The sequence below is a fragment of the Canis aureus genome, chromosome 24 (assembly GCF_053574225.1).
Source record: "Canis aureus isolate CA01 chromosome 24, VMU_Caureus_v.1.0, whole genome shotgun sequence".
Lineage (NCBI taxonomy): Eukaryota > Metazoa > Chordata > Mammalia > Carnivora > Canidae > Canis > Canis aureus.
The window spans coordinates 13,821,375-13,842,314 of NC_135634.1; the positions used below are offsets into that span (position 1 = coordinate 13,821,375).

Below are 20,940 nucleotides of genomic sequence, written 5' to 3' on the forward strand. Positions count from 1 at the left end.
TCTTGTTTTAAAGCTTCTCAAGTGATTCTAATAGAGACAGAGTCGAGACCCACTGGGGCAGCCTAGCTGAGGTTGACTGTCTCTGAGGCCAGAGCCCATCCCTGGTCCACTCATGAGGTGAGAGTGGATTAGTGGACGCAATGAGACCAAGGGTGGGTGGTGCATTCATCTCCTAGTATTGCTTTTCCAGTTGCGTCAAATGACCATAAATTTAGTGGCTTAAAACAACACACATTAATTATCTCATAGTTTCAGAGAGCAGAAGTCTGAAATGTATTTCACTGAGCTAAATGAAGATTTTGGCAGAGCTGTGCTCCTCCTGGAGGCTCCAGAGGAGATCTATTTCTCTTGTCTTTTTCCACTTTCCAGAAATGGCCTGCATTCGTTGGCTTGTGGTCTCTTCTTCCATCTTCAAAGCCAGCAACAGTTGATTCTTTCTCATTTTACATCATTCTGACATGGGTCCTTCCATATCTTCTTCCCACATTTAAAGGAACCCTGGGGTTACACTGCATAACCCAGGCTAACCTCACCCTCTTAAGATTAGCTGATTTGTAACCTTCATTTCTCCATCACGTCATATCCACAGGTTCCAAGGACTAAGATGTGGACATCTCTGGAGGAGCAGACTACATGGACCAGAACATAACTCACAGGCACCATAAACATGACCAACACAACACTATGCCGAGCATTATTACAGCATGAGGAATAGTTTGACTATTAAAACTTTAACCATTTACGTTAGTTTTCATCTCTGATACTCTATATCAATAGACATTTCAGGAAAAAAAAAATAGACATTTCATCCATAAAAATAAGAGACCAAAGCATTCTTATAAAAATATATGAATTCAAACAGAAACATTTTTACCCTTCAATAATATACAAGCTATTTTCCTATAATTATATCAATTTACACATTTTATCAACAACCTCTACCCAACATCAATTGTAATTAGTTTAGATTCCAAAAGGAATCTATTTTAAAACACATTTTAAGTAATTTCTAAATTGCTTTTGCCTCAGCCTTTGATTATATATTAAAAATATAACACAGTACAATTCCTTTAAAGAAAAAATACTTGCACAGTGTTTCTTAAAAATTTAAAGAAAAACACTTGAACACTTTTAACAAACATTGCCCTGTGCTTGAGGCTACTGGGATGCGAAATTATGGAGGTTTTTCTAGTCATTAACAGAGTTTCTGAAAAATTTAACTGTGAAAACCTGTCACCCAAAATGCAGTATAAACCATCTAAACCAAAAAGGAGTGGGACAAAGTGAGAAAACAAGATCATGATATAAAAAGTTAAAGGGAAAATATTCCAGCTTCAAAAAGCTTTGAAGGCAAATGTATTTTCATGCATAACTGAATCTTAAGAAATGAACTATTTCGGGGTGCCTGGGTGGCTCGGTCAGTAAAGCATCCAGCCCCTGATTTTTAAAAATTGACGCTACTTTAAATCCACACATTTGGTCTTATCTGTTCAGATCATGATCTCAGGATTGTGAGATCAAACCCCGGCTAGGCTCCACACCCAGCATGGAGTCTGCCTAAAATTCTCTCTCTCCTCTTCCTCTGCTCCTCCTTACTCACCCCCCTCTAAAAAAAGAAAAGAAATGAACTATTTCCTATTTTACACTAATGTTCAAAATTAAAATAATAGTCCTTTCTTCCTTATACTTCTATTTGCTTGGATTTATACAACCTGTGCAATATATACATAGTACTATATATATGTAATAATCAGCTTATCTATTGACCTCAATTTAGAAGTTAGTACCTGAATTTAGGTTAAAATCATCAAATCTCAATATTTTTTGGCTTTAATCTTTTATTCACTTGGAATATTATGTAATCAACAAATATTTGAGCATCTACTCTGTGTTAGGCATATTACAAGCATTAACAATTTTTCGATTTTTCACATTAAAAAATTAATCCTGTCCAAGCTTAACAAAATAATTTACATTTAAAAAAAAATGACCTTATCCTCATTTAATAAGCTTTTAAAATTGACACTACTTTGAGTCCACACATTTGGTCTTATCAAATAATTTGTAAATTGGTCAATTCCAACTTTACATCTTCAGCATGTGAAGTTGGTATCATGACACCAGTGATATATTTCACACTGGGAAAATTGGATGAGTAGGAACAGGCTCTTTCCTTCAGAGTTGTGGTCTCTTCTTCAGACAAAATGAACTACTGAATTGAAATCAATTTGCTAATGGTAAAGCTAATAACATGCCATTGGTAATCAGAAGAAAGGTGTTCTAGAAATGAGATGACTTACTTAGACTGCTTAGCTGGCGTATGATAGCAGCAAGAGTACTATTGGTTACACATTCAAGTTCACTGGTAATCCCTTCAGGCAGGGCTCCCCGGCACAAGTGCCGGGGTTCGATGTTCCTCTTCACTAAAGGCATGGCTCACGATCTGAAAATTAAAGACATTTTTTTAAAAAAAAGCTCATACGCTCATTTTAACAAATTTAGAGTTTTAATTCCCTTGAAAATTGATTCCTTCCTAGGAATTTTCATTACCCTTTCTATGTGAATCAGCTAAATACACAACAGATGTTCAACTTCTTACATAAATTTTATCGATTTCAAAGATATATAGACAGTACAACCTACTTTTAAAAAAAGATAACATAAGCAAGATTTCCAGTAAAGTATAAACGACTGAATACATGCATTATTACCTTCCTTTCCTCTCTACTAAAATGAAAAGAGATAGAAAAGGCAAAAGCTCAGAAGAACTACGGGCAGGAAAGGGCACAACAGCCCCAAACTGGACAGAACCTAAACAGATTAAGACACAGAAAAGGCCACTTTTCTGTGTCTTAAGTGACACACCTGAACCACAGAATCTTGTCCACCCTCCCCAACACAAGCTCCATGTAACAAGGGTTAGGTGGGGAGGAAGGGGGCGGAGGATAGGGAGGATGAACCCCAGGGGGGATAAGCTAATGAACCATATGTACTGTAAGGATCTACAAGGAGGAATATGAAAACAGGAGGGCTGGCTTTTTAAAAATCCATTCAAATTCCTTCTCCCATCCTGGGCTGCCCCCACCTCACTGCACTCAGCTGTTCTACATTTTGGTGAATTCAGAATTTGGACTTGAGACACAAAATGTGGCTAAAGGTTAGGGTAGGAAATGCACTGAAGCCAAGAGTATTAAATCAAAGTCTACACTGAATGTAAGACAGAGATGCTCCCCACACCCTCATTTCCTAGCTCACTTCTCCACTTGGCTCCCAGAGCACTGGCAGCCTGGTTTTCACTTCCCACCCAAAGAGACCGGGATATTCTTCCTGGAATGTTGGAAAAGAAAAGATCTACAAAACTGGGACACTGGGCGAGGGTTTCTCCCTATGGAAAATGCCAAAAAGGTCACCCTACAGTTACACCTGCCAATAATCTCACCCCACACAATTTCTAATCAGCTTTTAATGCCTTAGAGGTAAATAAGAATGGAAGTGAAAGCTTGCCAAACACTTCAGGAGAGACTTCCCTGACGTCCTGGCAATTCCCTTCACTTCTCTCCTCAAAAAGTACATCATAAATTAATGTAAAATCTCAACTTTTTTTTGTTGTTGTTGTTTTGTTTAAGGAAGCATACAGAATTTCAAACCTACTGTTTGTATAACTAATCTACTGCTCACACAACAGCAGAAAATCCAGTGACTGGGATATACTGTCATTTTGACAAGATTATCATATTCCCCAACTTGTAAGAACAGAAACAGAAAAGCCTAGGATGTTGGTTAGCAGCCCTAACCAACCCTGAAATGCCAGCCCTGAAATGCCAATCTGGAATTGTTATGTGAGACAAATAATAGCCTATTTGCTTAAACCACTGTAGTTGGGCTTTCTGTTACTTGGAGTAAAACTTATTTCCAACTGGTACAATAACTGAATGGTACACTGAACCTGGAATGTGGTAAGCATGTAATAAATCTTTGCCTTTCTTCCCCCATTCCTTAAAATCTTTGCTCATCTAATAAATACTTACCCAGCACCTACCATCTACCTGGCAGTATGGGAGGTGACAAGGACCCAAAGGGGAGTGAAAGCAGACAAGGTTCCTCCCCAAGTAGAGCTATATTCTATGAGGAAGTGAGACTTTGATCCAAACACATGGATTAATGAACTTAAAATGAGAAAACCACTTATTGGAGGCAGGGTGCTACTTTGTCTGCAGAGTCATGGGCAGCCTCCCATGGATGTGGGACATGACTGCTGACCTGAATGAAACCTAAAGGGTTAATAAGGATCCTGTGGTAATGTGGAGAATGAAGCAAACAAAGGCAAAGTGGGAAAATTTCTGTTCAATTAACTAATGTTTGACTACTTTCGTCTTATGTCCATGAAGGTGGTAGTTCAATATACTGACTGTAGCTTCAGATTCAAGTACTACTTCATCCATTGACTTAGGTGCATTGCCCATAGCATACCCTTCACCTCTCTGTGCCTCTGTTTTTCCCCTGTAAAATGGGGATACTAGCAGTACCTACCTTAGAGAATGAGAATCTAATAAATTATTACATACATAAATCATTTCAAACAGCCTGGCATATAGTAACCATCAAAAAAATGTGACTTACCATATTAACTTTACAATATCTTACATGTCGTTATAATGTTAATTATTATTCCTATTAAAATAAAGAAGGAACAGTTTACAAGCTGATAATAAGGCCGGACCACAGAAAATAGACAACAGTATTTGCATAAACGTGTGAAAGAAAAAGTACACGCTGCTCAAGGAAAGAGTGCTAAAATATGAAAATTCTAGATCTCCAAGTCTCAAGGCAAAACTATAAGATTTACTGTGAGTTGTCATTACTTTCTGGAAGAATCCATTAGAACAAAAGATGGTAACTGATCAAAATAGCATGAAGTATAACACCAGAAGTCATCATAAAGAAAAAGAGTATCATTGATAAACTTAATAAAAAGCATAGAATGTGGGGGGAAAATACTGATAAATCAACAGGGGCTCACACCATAAAATCTACAAGAAAATTAAGCAACAAAAACCATGATTTCCATAAAGAAGCACACAGAGAAATGGGGGGAGGGATATGGTCAAAAAAAAACTTCTGGAGACGATGCAAAGAAGCTTATGAACTGGATGTTCTACAAGAATCTGAAGTCACAGGCAGTCTGCCTGTAATGCTAGCTTCTTGTAAAACTGGTCCAAGCCTGAACTAGCTTTCAAATAATTCCTCAAAAGAAGGATTTACAAGAATTTGGGGTAAATATAAGATTTAGGAGCTGAATGCTATGCATATAACATTCCCCTCTTTCACATAATTTTGTATTTATTCAGGATAAATGTCACTCTTTTCCCATATTTTTAGGCCTCGGATATGCCCAGAAAACTTGCCAGTACAGCACTTCCCTAGCTCACCGCCCACACTTTTTTTGGACTTAAAATTATTCAAATCCATACAAATTTAATTATACACATATCACACAGAGGCCCCACCACATGTCTCAAACCTGCTGCAGCATACCTTCCTCCTCCTTTCCCTGGACTTGGTAGGTCCCCAATATCAGATATGCCTGTCAATCATTAAGGAACCTTGTGGGAGCTAGCACAGATTGTTTGCCATACAGGGAATCTCAAAAATGCACACAGGACTTTCCTGACATCCCCAGTTAGAAGTGCTCACACCCTGCTCTGATACCCGACTCACCCTTGCCAAAGGGCTTCAGTTTCATTTTTAAGACATCTCCCTCTTGTGTTACATAGTGAACTGTTGACTTAACATGGTACTAGGAGGCTCTGGGGGTACCTGACAGCTCCACTGAAAGTGCTGACCTAGAGGCTTCATTAAGATGCTATTAGGACGCAAGAGAAAAAGCTTAGCTCTATTTAAGCTCTATACAGGTGTATGAAGCATGTCTTTCATACCTGTATTCTACGCTTTGACACCCTGGAGTCAGATGGAAGTCCCTGAACTAGTTCCCAGAATTAGCCAATTCCTAGAGCTGGGGAACTCACCCACAAGCTCACCTACCAACCTGGAGCCCACTAATTCCTCTCTACTCTCACACCCCACACCACTGTCCACCTGCCATTATCACCCCAGTGCCAGGGACCAGGGAACTAGGGACAACATTATACCCTAAAGCCTGCTATAATTATTCAGCCAATCCCAAACCTGTTTATCCTGCCTCACCCATCCCTTCCCACAGAAACCGCAATAAAGGCTCTTGTCCCCAGTTCCCTCTCTTGCTCCCTCATCCTCCAGATACCCCCCACACCTGGTGCTTCCCTAGGTGGCCCCCTCATGATGCAGCATACACTCATCTTGGGATCTGTAACATTTATCTTTACACTGGCAGCCATCGCCTGATCTATTGGCCTCATTACATTTCACCTTTTCTATTAATGTACCATATTTTAAAATAATAGGGAAGTCTAAGGATTTTCACAAGGCATCCTGGCAGCTGTTCATCCATGTCCCCACTTACCATTCCAAGCGACCTGCCAGGGTCTATGTGCCTGGTACCAGGGGCTTTCTTCCAGGATGGACTATACATTTTCTAAATTCAGGGACTGAGACTACAAGTTCTGGGCTTTCCACACAGACTTTTACGGTTCCCCAACACTGCCTGAGCACTGAAAAACCGTCTGCCAGTCGCACACCCACATGCGTAGACAGACACATCTCTATTTGGCCTTCTCCTTGGGCAACTCATCTGCAGTTGTTCCAGCTTTTCAGCTCTAATTAATCCGAGCCTTCATTTCTCACGATCGTTATGCATCTATTTGGCACTCCCACACTTGTCTAAACACAAATGACAACAGAGAGAGGCCATGCTACTCTCTTTCCAATTTTAGAAAAATTGTTTCATAGCTCCTTTTTAAAGTTCTAATTACCTAGCAATGATTTTTATGGCTTTCCAATCCAATGCAAAGTACTCTAACACATGTATTTTCCCCCAGATGGCCTTTAGTTTATCTGACACTAATACAGTTTTGAATAAATTGAACAGCAGGGTAGAGGTAAAGGAGAAAACCCTGGGTCAGTCATTACTCTTGAAAATGCTTTGCAATGACAAAAACAGACATGTAATGAACTAATCCAATTAGTCACCAACAAATGACTTAAGTATGTCTCTCAACTCCTTCACTGGGAGAACTATGACCCATCCAGATCATCCTTCAAAGTTACTCTGCATGCTAAGAAAAAAATCAAAGATTACTAATCAAACGTTTAAGGATTAGAGGTTACATAAGGTATTACTATTAAACCTGTAGTTTGTCCAACTTTTCTGGGAAATGTTTCAATTTAGAGAAAGACAACCTGGTTCACATAACCCTGAACTAGATTCCAGATGCAGCTGAAACCAGGCCAGAGCCCTTCCCTGGGAATTCGGAAATGGGACCCCTCTACCGCGCTCAGCAGCTGCTCTCCTGAACAGCAGAGATGGCTAACTCCTCCACCCCAGGAAACGGAGATCAGCAAGGCTAGTCAGCAGCAAGAGATTAGAATGAAGTAACAAACTAACTGCCAAAGACAAGAGACGGACAAGGACACCCCAGGGCTTTGCCCAACCTCCCTTAGGCGGCAAAGCCAAAGACCAGAGGCATTTCCACCCAGCCCCCTCCCCAACTTCACTGGGGGTCAGACTTGCATCACAGTTTGATGGCTCTCCCAGCCTTTTCTCATTTCATCTATTTCCGGCCACACAGGCCATTCCCCCTAGCCAAATCCTCACAGGTGTGATCCCTTCTTGAGGGCTGTCTCTTGAGGACCTAGACAAATACAAGTGGCTCTGATAATGGTCTGGGAAAACAAGTGGTAAGACAGAGATCTGTGTCTCACACACAGACCCCTCTGTAGACGATGAGGAGGCCGTCTGGAAGGGTGGGCAGAGAGAGTCCTGCCATAAGACTGTGGTTCACTTGCTACAGTTGTAAGTGACCTGGCAACTGTCCAGAGAGAAATGCCATGATGGGCGTTATAATACAGACCCCTGGGAAATACAGATGGAAAGACCTCTACAAAAAGTGCAGAGTTGGCTAGCTACTGCCAGCTTGCACTGGTGGCTTGCATAAGGGTAATGAGGTGCTGCTGAGAGCCGGTAAGAAGCAATTAATAGCTAAGTGTGGGAACATGAGAGCCTTCTCAGTGGGTAATGGAACTTCGGACCTAACCGTGACAGCTCTGGACTCATAATGTTTGAATGCTCAAAGCACTCTATTATTATGCAGGTCCAGTCTGTGGCTTCTGGGATCCTAACAACTGGAACAGGGATGGACTTCTGATGGATGCCCACGATGATGCTGAGTCCAAACACCTCCCCACCACCCACCAGGACCCTCCAGAAGTGGGCAGCACACCACTGCAGAGGCCTTTCCCCACCAGTTATACCAGTTGTACACATCCCTTCCTGGATGCCAAGTGGGTAAGTAGTGCCAGGCATGGGGAGGGAGACTGACATCACGCTGACTGGAGAGGAAGAGCAAGTGGTGGGTGGCTATGCCCTGGAGGCCCTTGTAAGACACATGCTTCTGGAGTGTGGGAGACAAACTCTACGAAAGTTCTGGGTCTGGCGACTCTGGTGAAGCTTCTAGGGGTGTGGTGGTAAGGGCATGCTGGGATAGCCACTCCTAAGAGAAATCCACAGAGAAAGAAGCACAGTACCTGTTAGGTTGGGTTCTGGGGGCAACATGGCTGGAATACTGCTCTAGCCCACAGACTGTGTAACACAGCGGGTGCCAGCTTGAGTGTGGCCCAGGGCAAGAAAAGACTAGCAGGGCCAGGCTTGGCACAAGCAACCTAGATATTTAAGCCATATAACCCAGCGACCCTGGACGGTACAGACCGTGTTCGTAATGGGAAAAGGCACATCCAGAGCCCCTGGCAAGCTCTAGGGGAAAATCAAATGCATGCCCCTAGGATTCTGAAGGCCATGCCATTCCAGCAAAGAGTTACACACCCTTTGAAAAAAGCTCTTGGTGTGTGTATTACCAGGCCCTGGCAAAGGTCATGGAACAGAGAGGGGCCAAGTATCCAAGGCTCCCCTTGAGCCAGTTTATAGGTCAACTAGTCCACCAAGAGATGGAAATGGCACACCCTAGATGGAGCCAGAGTGGAAGGCCAAGTGACTCCCACGAGCAGGAAGTCCATATCGCCAAGTCACCCGCCACAGCTGCTGTGCCCTCCATGCTCTGCATCTCTGGCAACATGAGGACTTGTACATCTATCTAATGGGAGCATGAGGGCAAACCTGGGCTTGGGTGATAGGTCAGCCTGACATAAGATAGGGAAACGAAAAAGCAACCATGGCTTTGTTACAGTGGCACTGGGGGATGGCCCTCGAAGACACTGGAGAGGAACATTTCCCCACATGTGCAGCTGTGAGCAATACACCAGTTCACTCTGCATTGTGCAGACAGAGTAGCCTGAACTGGAAACAGATAACTGGGCTGCCTCTCTGTGTGGTCAGGGGACTGAAGAAAGAACTGCAGTATCAGTGACAAGGAAATCTGGATAAAAGCATGCGGGTGGAAATTTGGGACAGGGCAGAGTGAGAAGACTTGTATTATGTCAACCCCCACTGCAAATTACCCCACCAGGGGAGAGGCAGTGAATACACGTAGACAAGATCCACAGGGCTGCAGCATCAGCGCCCCCAGACTGGCCTGATGGGATCACATACATCACTGCATCTGACCAGGGGCTCCACTTCACAGCAGGGAGGCTCAGGATTGGGGCCACCACATTGGGAGCTACCATGTAAGATGTGGATGGCTCCGCTGAGCACTGGAGCAGGCTTCTTAAAGCACACTGAAGCACCAGCTCAAGAGAGAGTCTGAAAGGATGCATGCCGTGGTTCATGATGCAGTCTGTCAAATCACAGGCCTCCCTATGGCACCACATCCCCAAGAAGGACATACAGGTTTAGGAGCCAAGAGGTAGAAGCAGGAATGGCCCCACTTACTATCACTGCCAAGAGCCCACTGAGTGGTTCTGTCCACCCCTGCACCATTGCACTCTGCAGGGCTAGGCGTCCTAGTCCCAAAAAGGGCTCATTCTTGGCAGGGGCATGGTCATGGTCCCAGTGAACTGCACATTCTGGCTCTGGGAAGTACTCTGGGCTCACTGGGCCAGGGACCAGAAAGTGAATAGGAGTCCCCCATAGAGGAAGCTGATTGTGAGTAGGAGACAGGATCAGGCAGAAGCATGCATGGAAGCCAGCTGACACCCATCTTGTCTGCTTCTGGGGGTGGATCTGGATAACTTAATTACCTACCTTAGTGCACTAATTCATGTATGTGCATGTGTGTATATGTGGCACCCGCTGATTTCCTAGATAGAGGCTAACTCATTACTGTTAACTTATTTCTCACAGTGGGGGTTTGTTCTCCGCACCTCGGTTCAGGGAAGTAATACTCGTAAAGAGCAATTTTGCTTCTATTGAGAACCTGGCACAGGACTGGGGTTCTAATTTCTCACCGAGAGTTCAGGATTTTTTCTTACTTCTGAAGCCCCAGGCAGATGGCAAGCCATTTCTCAAGGTTGGCGATTTTTAAGGGATCTGACAACCCTCTGAGCATCCCAGGGTTCATTATGAGGACTCTGTTCCAGCTCGCTGCTTCAGACTGGCCCAAGACACATTCCCATATCCTGGGCAGCATCAGAACCTAGCCTCCAGCCCCTATTCCAGAGTCCTTTCCCCTCTCGACCCCCTCAGCTTCTAACACCCGTGGACAAGCTGCCAGTTTGCTCTTTCACCACGGCAATGTTATTAAAAACATACATGTACACATACCCAGCATTTGTGTGTTCACAGCAGCTCGGTAGTTCATTTCACTTCACAAGTATATATCACTTGTGAGGACTCTTGAGAACCAGCCTGAGGTCTGCCTCTCCCTCCATCATGTAACGCATCACGCTTCGTTGTTCCTATAACCCTCCTCGATGTGGTCCTCAAACTGAACAATAAGCAATGACACACATCAACTGTTGACAAGGTTTCATGAAAATCTGAAAGGGACTGTTAGCCAGTAAAGAATGACGTGGATAAAATGCAGAAGGCAATGTTGAATATAGAGCAAAAACACACACTCTACTTCGATTTGTATCCTCTTAACAAATTAACCCCAAGTCCCTGTGTGTGCTAATTACATTTTCCCTGCTTGCCTTCCAGGTTGCTGAGAGGCTCACATGAAAATGTGTGTGGAGAGGAGAGGGTAGGGGAGGGGAGGGGAGGGGAGAGGAGGGGAGGGGAGGTAATAATACCAATGGTATTATGACCTTATTTTTAATATAAATATAACATTCATTCCTAAAATAAGATACTTAATATTTTCCCCCAATTTTATTTACTGCACAATTAATCTACACCTCAATTTTTCCTATAACTTTACTTACTATGCAGCTGCATGTCCGAACACTGGCATTTAATTTTCCCCAACAGTGCTCTTCTAACTAAAAGTCAAATGATTAAAGACTAAAGAATTTCAAACCATATCAGTATGCTTTCTACTTAAAGGCAACTTTTCTCTCCTCCAACAATTTATCAAACGTCTTTCTAAAATTCATTATACTGAAGCTCTTTAAGTTTTCCTATAGCATAATTAACTGGAATTTTTCTTAAAAAGTTACAAAAACAATTCAACAAATTGTTATTAACAGTATGAAGTCCTCTGAATGTCCTTTTCCAAACCATTCCCATCCACACCAAACCATCTGGGATGAACAGTCATCTTAGCAATCCAAATAATTGGTGGATCTTTCTGGATCTCTTAAAATTACTGATTTTCAGTTTAATTTCACTGTATTCAGAAGACCTGCTTTGTCTGAATTTGTCCAAATTTGTCTTATGGCCCAAAAAACGGTTTGTCTTGGTTCCACATGTATGTCACTCAAATGTATATTCAGCTGTGATGACTGGTGATGATGCCGTGATCTTCTATATATTCTAAACTGATTCTCAGTAAACTTGTTCTATGAATCACTGTGAGGAGGGCTGGGGCTGCCAACAATAATTTTTAGATTTGTTAATTTCTTCCTCGAGTTCTATCAGTTTTTGTTTATGTATGTGGAAAGTCTGTTGTTAAGTCTATACATATATTTAAGACTATTATGTCTTCTTGGTGAAATAACTCCAATGTCATTCATTATGTGATGTCCCATTAACCCCTAGACATAATCACTGTACTGAAGTTTCCTTTGGTCATACCTTCTTTTGGTCAGTGTTTATGCAATATAACTTCTTCCTTTCAATTTTAACCTTTCTGGGTCTTTATATTTAAAGTAGGTTTAAGACAGCATGTAGTTTGATTTTGCTTTTTTATCCAATCTGACAATTTCTGACTTGTAATTAGTATGTTTAGATCATGTACATTCCATGTAATGTTGATATAGAATTTAAACCTTCCATCTTGCCAGTGGTTTTCTATATGTCCCATCTGTTCTTTGCTCCATTTTGCCTCTTTTTAGTTTTCATAACTTACAATTATTTTTTATGATGTCATCTTATCTCTATAACTGGCTTTTATTCATTTTTTAAGTGGTTTCCCTAGGTCTTAAAATCTGTATCACAGTCTACCCTCAATACAGTGCACAAACACACACTGTAATTCTGGAAGAGTGTATTTGTTTTCTTCTTTTAATGGTATTTCCTAAGGTGTCACACATTTTGCTTACATTATAAATTCACAACATACTGTTTTTACTTTGAATAATTATTGTTTAAAGCAACTAAAAATATAAGATATTTATGTTCACCCTCATTTTTCACCATAGCAGGGTCTCTTCGTTTCTTTGTGTAGATCCAAATTGCCATCTGGCACTTAAACTTCTTTTAACATTTCTTATAGTACTCATCTCCTGGCAATAAATTCCCCCAGTTTCTGTTTGTCTGAAAAACCCTTTAAATGGCCTTAAAAAAAATTTTTTTAGGACCCACTGGCGCTTGAATTCACAACTCTAAGATCAAGACTCAGTCAGCCAGGCACCCCTTATTTTTTAAGATATTTTTTGCTGGGTATAGAAATCTGCATTGACAAGATTTCTCTTTTTGTCTTTCAGTACTTTAAAGATGTTATTCCAGTATCATTCTTGTCTTTGTTCCTCCATTTGTAATGTTTCTTCTCCCTATGGCTGCCTTCAAGACTTTCCTCTTTATCTTTGGTGGTTTGGGTTTATAGAATAGGGGGAGGGGCCCCCATTTCTTTTTATCCTGCTTGGTGATCTATGAAATTCTTGGATCTGTATGTATTTCATTAATTTTTTTTTGCTTCCATTAATTTTGGATAATTCTCAGCAACCGTTCTTCAAGTATTTCTTTTAGACCATACTTTGTTTTCCTTTTGGATTTCCAATTACATGTATGTTACACTACTGATATTGTTTCATAGTTCTTGGATATTCTGTGCTACTCTCAGTATTTTCCCTCTGTGAAATAATCAAAGATATATATTTATATCTGCCCTGGGTTCTTGGTACAGAGCTCCCAAACACTTGTAAGTGATGAGGCACTAGGAGTATCTTTTGTTGTAATATTTGTTTGGTCTCTGATCCTGGCTTCTGATACCAAGCTCCTAAATCCCTTGGAATGTCCCAGGTGACAGAAATGTCTTGTGTTCTAACTAGATGACCCTTGGTGGTGGGTTCCTAGATGGGGACTGGACCAATCCAGAAAGACCAATCCATGATTAGAAGTTTGGAACTTTCAGCCCCATACCCCATTCCCCTATTTTCCAGAAAGGGCACAAGGACTGGAATGGAGTTAATAATCAATCATGCCTCTGTGACAAAGCCTCCATAAAAAATCCCCAAAGTATGTGGTTTGGAGATCTTCCAAGCTGATGAACACATCCATGTATTAAGAAGGTGGCAAACCCCAACTCTGTGGCCACAGAAGCTCCTGCACTTGGAACTCTTCCAAACCTCAACCTATGTACCTCTTCATTAGGCTATTTATCTGCATCCTTTTTTTTTTTAATTTTTTTTATTTTTTTATTTTTTTATCTGCATCCTTTAGGATATTCTTTGTTGTATAATAAACTGGTAAATGTAACTATTTCTCTTGATTTCTGTGAGCTGTGTTAGTAAATGATCAAACAAAAAGGCAGCGTTGTGGGAACCCTGATTTATAGCCAGTTGGTCATAAGTTCAAGGACATGCCATCAGCATCTGAAGTGAGAGCTAGCCGTCTAGTGGTACTGAGCCCTTAACCTGTGGAGTCTGCACTAACTCCAGTTAGTGTTAGAACTGAATAGAATTATAGGAGACCAGGCTGACATAACAGAGAATTGACAGAGTGTGGGAAATCCATACATCTGGTGTGAGAAGTGAAGTGTTGTATGTGTACTACAGGATTTAAAGTAGAAGAGAAACATGGGAGGGTAGTCTTTTCCTATATACTCTTTTCCTTTCCTTCTTTCTATGTTTCTCTTTCCTTCCTTCTTTCTATGTTTCATTTTATGTTTATTTACTTTTTTCCTTCCTTCCTTTTTGTTTCCTTCCTTCTTTCTCTGTTTCATTTTATGTTTCATTTCTATGTTTCATTTTATGTTTATTTACTTTTTTTTTTCTTGAGTATAGTTGGCACAATGTTTCAGGCATACAACACAGTGATTCAGCATCTCTATACATTATGCTGTGCTCATCACAAGTAAAGCTCCTATTTGTCACCACACAGCACTATTACAGTATCATTGACTATATTCCCTATCCTGTACCTTTTATTCTACTGATTTATTCTACAGCTGAAGTCTGTACCTCTCACTCCACTTCACCCATCCCTCCTCCCCTCTGGCAGCCATCACTTTGTTCTCTGTACTTATAGGTCTGTTTCTACTCTTTGTTTTTTTATATTCTATACACAATTAAAATCATATGGTATTTGTCTTTCTCTGTCTGACTTACTTCACTTCGCATAATGCCCCCTAAGTCCATCCATGTTGCAAATATCAAGAGCTTATCTTTTTTATGGCTTAGTATTCCATTATATAAATATATAAATATAAATATATATACACATATAGCCATATATTTACAGATAGATAGACAAACATCTTTATCCATTCATCTATCGATGGACACCTGGGTTGCTTTCATATCTTGGCTAGTGTAAATAATGCTGCCAGAAACGTAGGGGTGCACAGACCTTTTCAAATTAGTGTTTTTGGGTTTTTTTGGGGGGTAAACAAGTCAACACCAAGAAAACAAATAATACAATCAAAAACAGACAACATAAAAATAAATAAATAAACACACAACATGAGAACATGCCCAATACCACTAGTCATCAGGGAAATGCAAATCAAAACCACAAAGAGATCTTAACTCATACCTGACAATATGGCTACTATCAAAAAAGACAAGAAATGACAAGTGTTGGTGAGGATGTGGAGAGAAAGTAACCTCTGTGCAGTGTTAGTGGGAATGCAAACTGGTGCAGCCATTGTGGAAAATGGTATGGAGGTTTCTCAAAAAATTAAAAACAGAAATGCCACACATCTGATAATTTCATTTTATATTGTTGACTTAAGCTTCAATTAACTGATCCTTTCTTCAGCTATGTCCAGTTTGCTAACAAACCCAACTTAAAATGTTTTTTGCATCCAGTAGTTTCCATTTAACTCTCTTTTTAAAAAAGTTTTCATCTCTTGTTGACATTCTTTACAAGTCCATGCATGTTTGTCCACTTTTTCCACTACAACTTAAAATACATTAATCACAGCTATTTTAAAGTCTCTGATAGTTTCCACATCTGGGTTATCTCTGAGTCTGTTTCTGTTAATAGCCTTATCTTCTGACAATGGATTGCTTTTCTTGCCTTTTGTGGCTTTTTTTTTTTTTTTTTTTTTTTTTTTGGCCTCGATGCTGGACATCATTTGTAGAACACTAGCAACTTAGGGCAAACAGTATTTCCACCTGGAAATGGGCTTGCCTGGTCTTCCAACATGCCATTACTACAGAGGATTTGAATCAACCTACTGTTATCTAATGTAGCAGAGCATCAAAATCCCCCAGCGATGGACTGCTACCTTGTACCAGGTGTGGGGTCTGAAAAGCCAGATTTTTCTTAAGTGTTCCTGCTCTACCTGGCAGTCCCTTCACACCTGTGTCATAAAGGAGTCCCTCTCCACACTCTCACCTTCCAGCAGAGGAGTGCTGTTGCTTTGTTTCTAGATGTGAGGTTCATGGTAAGAGCAGGGAAAGTTCTTGGTTCTCCTGGTCCAGCCTGTATCTTAGGAAAGACCTAGGGAGCTGGACTTCAGAGCAAGGCCTTCCCATGGCAACTGAACTCCGCCTTCTATCTGCCCATGTCTTGGGCATAAGAGTTTTCTGCTCCTCATGCACCATAAGCAGAACTTTGTTTTCTATCAGTGAAAGATCCTGGGGCTAAGAGGTTATCCTGGTTTTGCCACTGTGCTTGGCCCCAGAAGCAGATCTTTGCTGGTTACAAAAGGTGGACAAAAGTGTCTCCTACCCTTCCTCCAGAAGCAGTAATATTACCTTGGTCCTGGGGGCAAGAGGATCTGCTGCCCTCCCAACAACTTCTGTGTCAAAGGAGAGAAGGGGCAGGATAACTGCCCTTCATCCTGCCAGTTCGTCAGTACGGTCATCTCCCATGTGGCTACACTACCAGTGGGGTCCTGTCCAATCTAGGCTTGCCACTCATCTTTCTTACAAGGACCTGATAGAGGCTCTTAGAAAAGAGCTTGTGAATGTGAACCCCCCACTGGTATCTGGGCTCCTGATTATTCTAAATAGATGTGTTAACTCACACTCAACTTTAAGAACTCATTTTAGCCACTTCTATGGTGGTCACCTGTTCCTCCCATGCTCTGCAAAACACAAAATAGCTCAAGAGGGCGTGTTATTCTTTACAATTCAAGAAAAGTTATCTGTAGATCATCTGGTTTCTTCTCTTTCATACTGATGGAAGCAATGCTCATTAGGCGACTTTTTACAACCTAATTGGAAGAGAAACTCTCTGCCATCATGGTAAGAACAGGATGAATATATTAGTTTCCTCTTTTGTTAAGACTTTAAATTGCTAACTGTATTCACAAAGGGAAAAGAAGGCAAACTGATATTCCTGAGGATTAAACATTTGAGTGTACTCTAAATATTTGTGTGCACAGACTCAAAGTGAGCAAACTATTTTGGAAAGAAAGGAATAACAGCATTAAATTAGTATGGATAATAGATCACTTTCATGCATGGAATATACTGCAATGGGCAGTATACATTAAATCAAAACCCCCAACTGTGATCTTTCCCCAGCTAATATTGCACTTATAGGAAGGGCTGACTAGATGCAGAGTAACTTACTAACTGCATTAAGTCTTTATGACATATTTAAAAACTATATTACTGATAGTAAGAGAAAGCTGAGTGTACAAAATTGAACGAGTAGATTGTAATGGGTTCCTTTCTCCACTATGCAGCCATAAAGACCATCCTGTGAGTTCTGAGAGCATGCACAGACTGCAGAACCTGACAGTGTTAATGATTCTGTCTTTTCTATTCTTGATGTGCTGGTAACCTTTGCTCTGATTGCCGCATGCCAGGCAATCAGAGTGCAGTGAGAGGCAGAACTAAATCACACAGTACAGACTATATTATGGGGCTGAACTAAACGTGTGCATACTGCAGATGTCTGGCTTTTTAATCATGTTGACTTCTATGTGCGAGTTTTGTACTCAAGAATGACCCACGCAGACGTAGTCCTGGCCCCACACTCATACAGAAACGAGTGACACAGTGCTGCAAGCCCTTGCTCTGACTTCCCACCATATTTTCCACTGGTCTTTTTTTATTTTGAAGGGCAAGGGCCACATCTCTGTACCCCAGTTTCACGGCATGCTGCTTGCCTACTGACATACCCCAGAAGATACTCACTACTAAATACTACATTCCCACAGCCAAAGGAAGAGTATAGAATTCCTCAACTCCCAATCCGTTACATTATCTTCTAGAGCTACACTGCCTCACCTTCTGTCTTAGTGAAGCTTCAGATTCGAAGCTGGGAAGGGTCGGGGAAAACTGGGTAAGATTTAATCAATAGTGTTTCGGTGAGATAACGGACTACATTTCACTATTTAGAACATGGTCTGTGTGTTTCCACGTGGTAAGACCCAGGAAAGTACAGTAAAGCAGGAACAAGGGGACCTGGCTTGTGGTCCTAGCTCTGCCACTAACAATGCACAACCCTGTGCAAGTTTCATAATCAAGGTGGGCCTCAGTTTCCTCTTAAGAAAAACAGATTTGCTCCCTCCGTCTCCTCCAGCTCCGACATGCTTTTGTATTTTTCCCTTTGTTACATATTCCTCTGCCTTTCAGAAACTACCACATTCGAGTCATCTGCTCTCAAAACACTTAGTGCATTTTTATTACTCTTTAGCCAGTGCAAATACAAAGTATAGACAAAAATAAGACACAATCCCTTTCCCGTTCCTCAAGGAATTAATGGTTTAGTGAGACACAGACATAAATTAAGTTACAACCCAGTGTGACAAGACTACATTGTAGGTATTTCTCATACCTGGTAAATTAAATTAAATTAAATTAAATCAGAAAGACTCAGTGGTGGGAAGGGGACACAGCATCACAGAGCCTGCAGCACCAGGCCCGGCACATGGGAGCTGCTGCTCATTAAGCATAGCGGATGGGAGAACGGAAGTCTTTTCTCAAGGTTTACAGGAAGCATTCTATTACTTCTAAAAATCGCTAAGCAGCCTCAGTAACTAAGCAAGCATCCCAGGGAAAAATAGCTGATTCACATCTGCAGAATAATGTGATATACCTTAAACCTGTGATATACCTGAAACCGGTCAAGTACCTATTTTTGGAGGGCATTCTGAGATAAGAAGTGGTCATTTACCTTCTATGAGCTACAACAAGGCACCAAAAGACACTTGAGGTAGAAGCTGGTATCTGGATCTAACAAAAGGCAGAGATTAGATGTCTAGGTTGAGATTTCTCCCCAGCAAAGTTTTCCCATTGCCTCCTATCTTGCAGTTTCCCTGCTGAGGGAAGAAACCTCAAAGCCAGCATAAGTGATGAAAAGCAATCTGTTCTAAGTGAGAATACAGAGAAGCAGAACAGGGATCTTGGCAAAGAACAATCTTGGGTCTCTTTCCTCTGCTCTTTTCTCTTGGGTATCATGGGGGAGAGTGAGGAGTACTCAAAAACAAAACAAAACCAAAAAAGCCTCTTTCTAGAACCTTCCATCACTTCTTCTATTTATCTAAACTTATCAAAATTGATTCTTATGCTTCTTCAGTCTAGATTTTTTCTAATTTAAATAAATTACTAAGTTTTTACTGGATGTGAAATGTTTTAAAAATATATTTGTCTTCTGTCCCTGCTGTCCATGTAACCAGATACTCAACACATCTGACACTAAAGAATATATTTTATATTTGAGCATACATATGTTTTCCAGGTTTCTTTGTCGTGCATAAAATTCATCCTGATACATGTTACTATCCTAGGAACCTTGGAGATGCTTTTTCCAGCAACTATTTTCCTTCCCTTCTTTGACCAGCCAACAAAACCAGCTATTTAATAAAATAAACTTTTTTAGATTAAATGGAACCTGGGCGATTTAGACTTCTTCTTATAGACGGAGATCAAGACAGAGAGATCCCAAATCACTCGCATTATGGAGATCTGCCAAGGATGGAGGAGACATTAGAAGCTCAATCTCTGACGTAGCTGGTGCTCTGCCCACCGCATTCTTATCTGTAACTGTTCCCCCATAAGATCCATTTGCAAGAAGCCAAGGCTACTTCACTTTTGTGTTTTATCAGTATATAAAGGCAGTCAAGGCAGCAAAAATTCTCTGCCTTAGTATGCAAGTAAGCCTTGACTTCTATATGATGCTTCTTTTTCCTCTACTTCCCGCTACCCTCCCAACACTGAACCAAGCATCTGACCATCTGCCATGACTCCATGGTCAACTCCAACTATGAAAGGAAGAAGTTGGTCTATATTTCCAAGGTTCCATTTATACAAAGTATCCTGTTATTGTACAAACAAGAGTTTTGTCTGGTCCCCCAACTCCCAGTGCTGCCTGTTTGCTATAAGGATAAACATTAGATCTCCTAATCTTATTCTGTTTTGTATTTTCAATATAAATGAATTTTTATAATGTGACTGGCTTTTGGAAAGCCAGATATTTGTGTCCTATCCTACTTTCCAGGCCAGGGAAGCATTCTGCCTACATCTCTGCTGTGCATGATCCAGCTGACCCCTGGTAACTCAAATCCCCTTTGACATCTGCCAGGAAGTTGTGTGTGTAAGACCATGAGTATATTCCATCTCTAGAGAGAATGAGAGAAATGCTGTTGTATATGAGTATAGTAAGGTAGCCTGCAGTTTAACATAATCTTTGAGACAAGGGAAAAGGAAGCACCTCCTTTTCCTTGACTTGGATTATAGGTAATTTACTGTTCTTCTTTAGGCCCTACCAATAGTAAGTAAATCCCTCAACCAAAATGAGATTTTTATAAGAACCAGGGTATGTGTGTGTGTGTGTATGTGTGACTATTAACTCTTTACAGGAAATCATTTCAAAAGCTATGTAATTTGGACAAGAAGACTGAAAAAAAAAAAAAAAAAAAAGAGTACCAAGTCTAGGTGAGGAGTATAAACAGAACGCCCTATTCTTCTCCTTAGGCTTCAAATCCCCAGAAATGACAAAAAAGATCTACACTTAAAATATATGCAGTAACACAAGAAAACTAGAAATGACGGATACTCTCCAAAAGTTAAAAGGCAAAAGGATCAGATTAAAGGACACAATAAGCCAAACACAAGACAGAGAATGTGGTCATCACTGTGTGTGGCTAGAGAACCACAATGGGAAGACCTAGACAACTCCCATCAGAAAAATACAAATAGCAACCAACCCAGGGATAAGAAGATGCTTCA

The 20,940-nt window shown here is 40.9% G+C and overlaps 1 protein-coding gene across 12 annotated transcripts in view; it reads right to left on the reverse strand.

Moving 5' to 3' along the window:
- The window catches only part of WASF3 (WASP family member 3), a 133,143-nt gene that overhangs the window by 40,194 nt on the left and 72,009 nt on the right, over window positions 1-20,940 (reverse strand). For 10 of the 12 annotated variants that reach the window (XM_077868321.1, XM_077868311.1, XM_077868316.1 and 7 more), the window contains one exon: window positions 2,301-2,443. The exons of 1 other annotated variant lie outside the window; for it this stretch is intronic. In XM_077868321.1, the coding sequence (XP_077724447.1) occupies window positions 2,301-2,433 (133 nt within the window). In that variant the 5' untranslated portion in view covers window positions 2,434-2,443. Of the gene's footprint in view, window positions 1-2,300; window positions 2,444-10,810; window positions 10,955-20,940 lie in introns of those variants that run through there. One more of the 12 variants, XM_077868320.1, reaches the window with a different exon arrangement.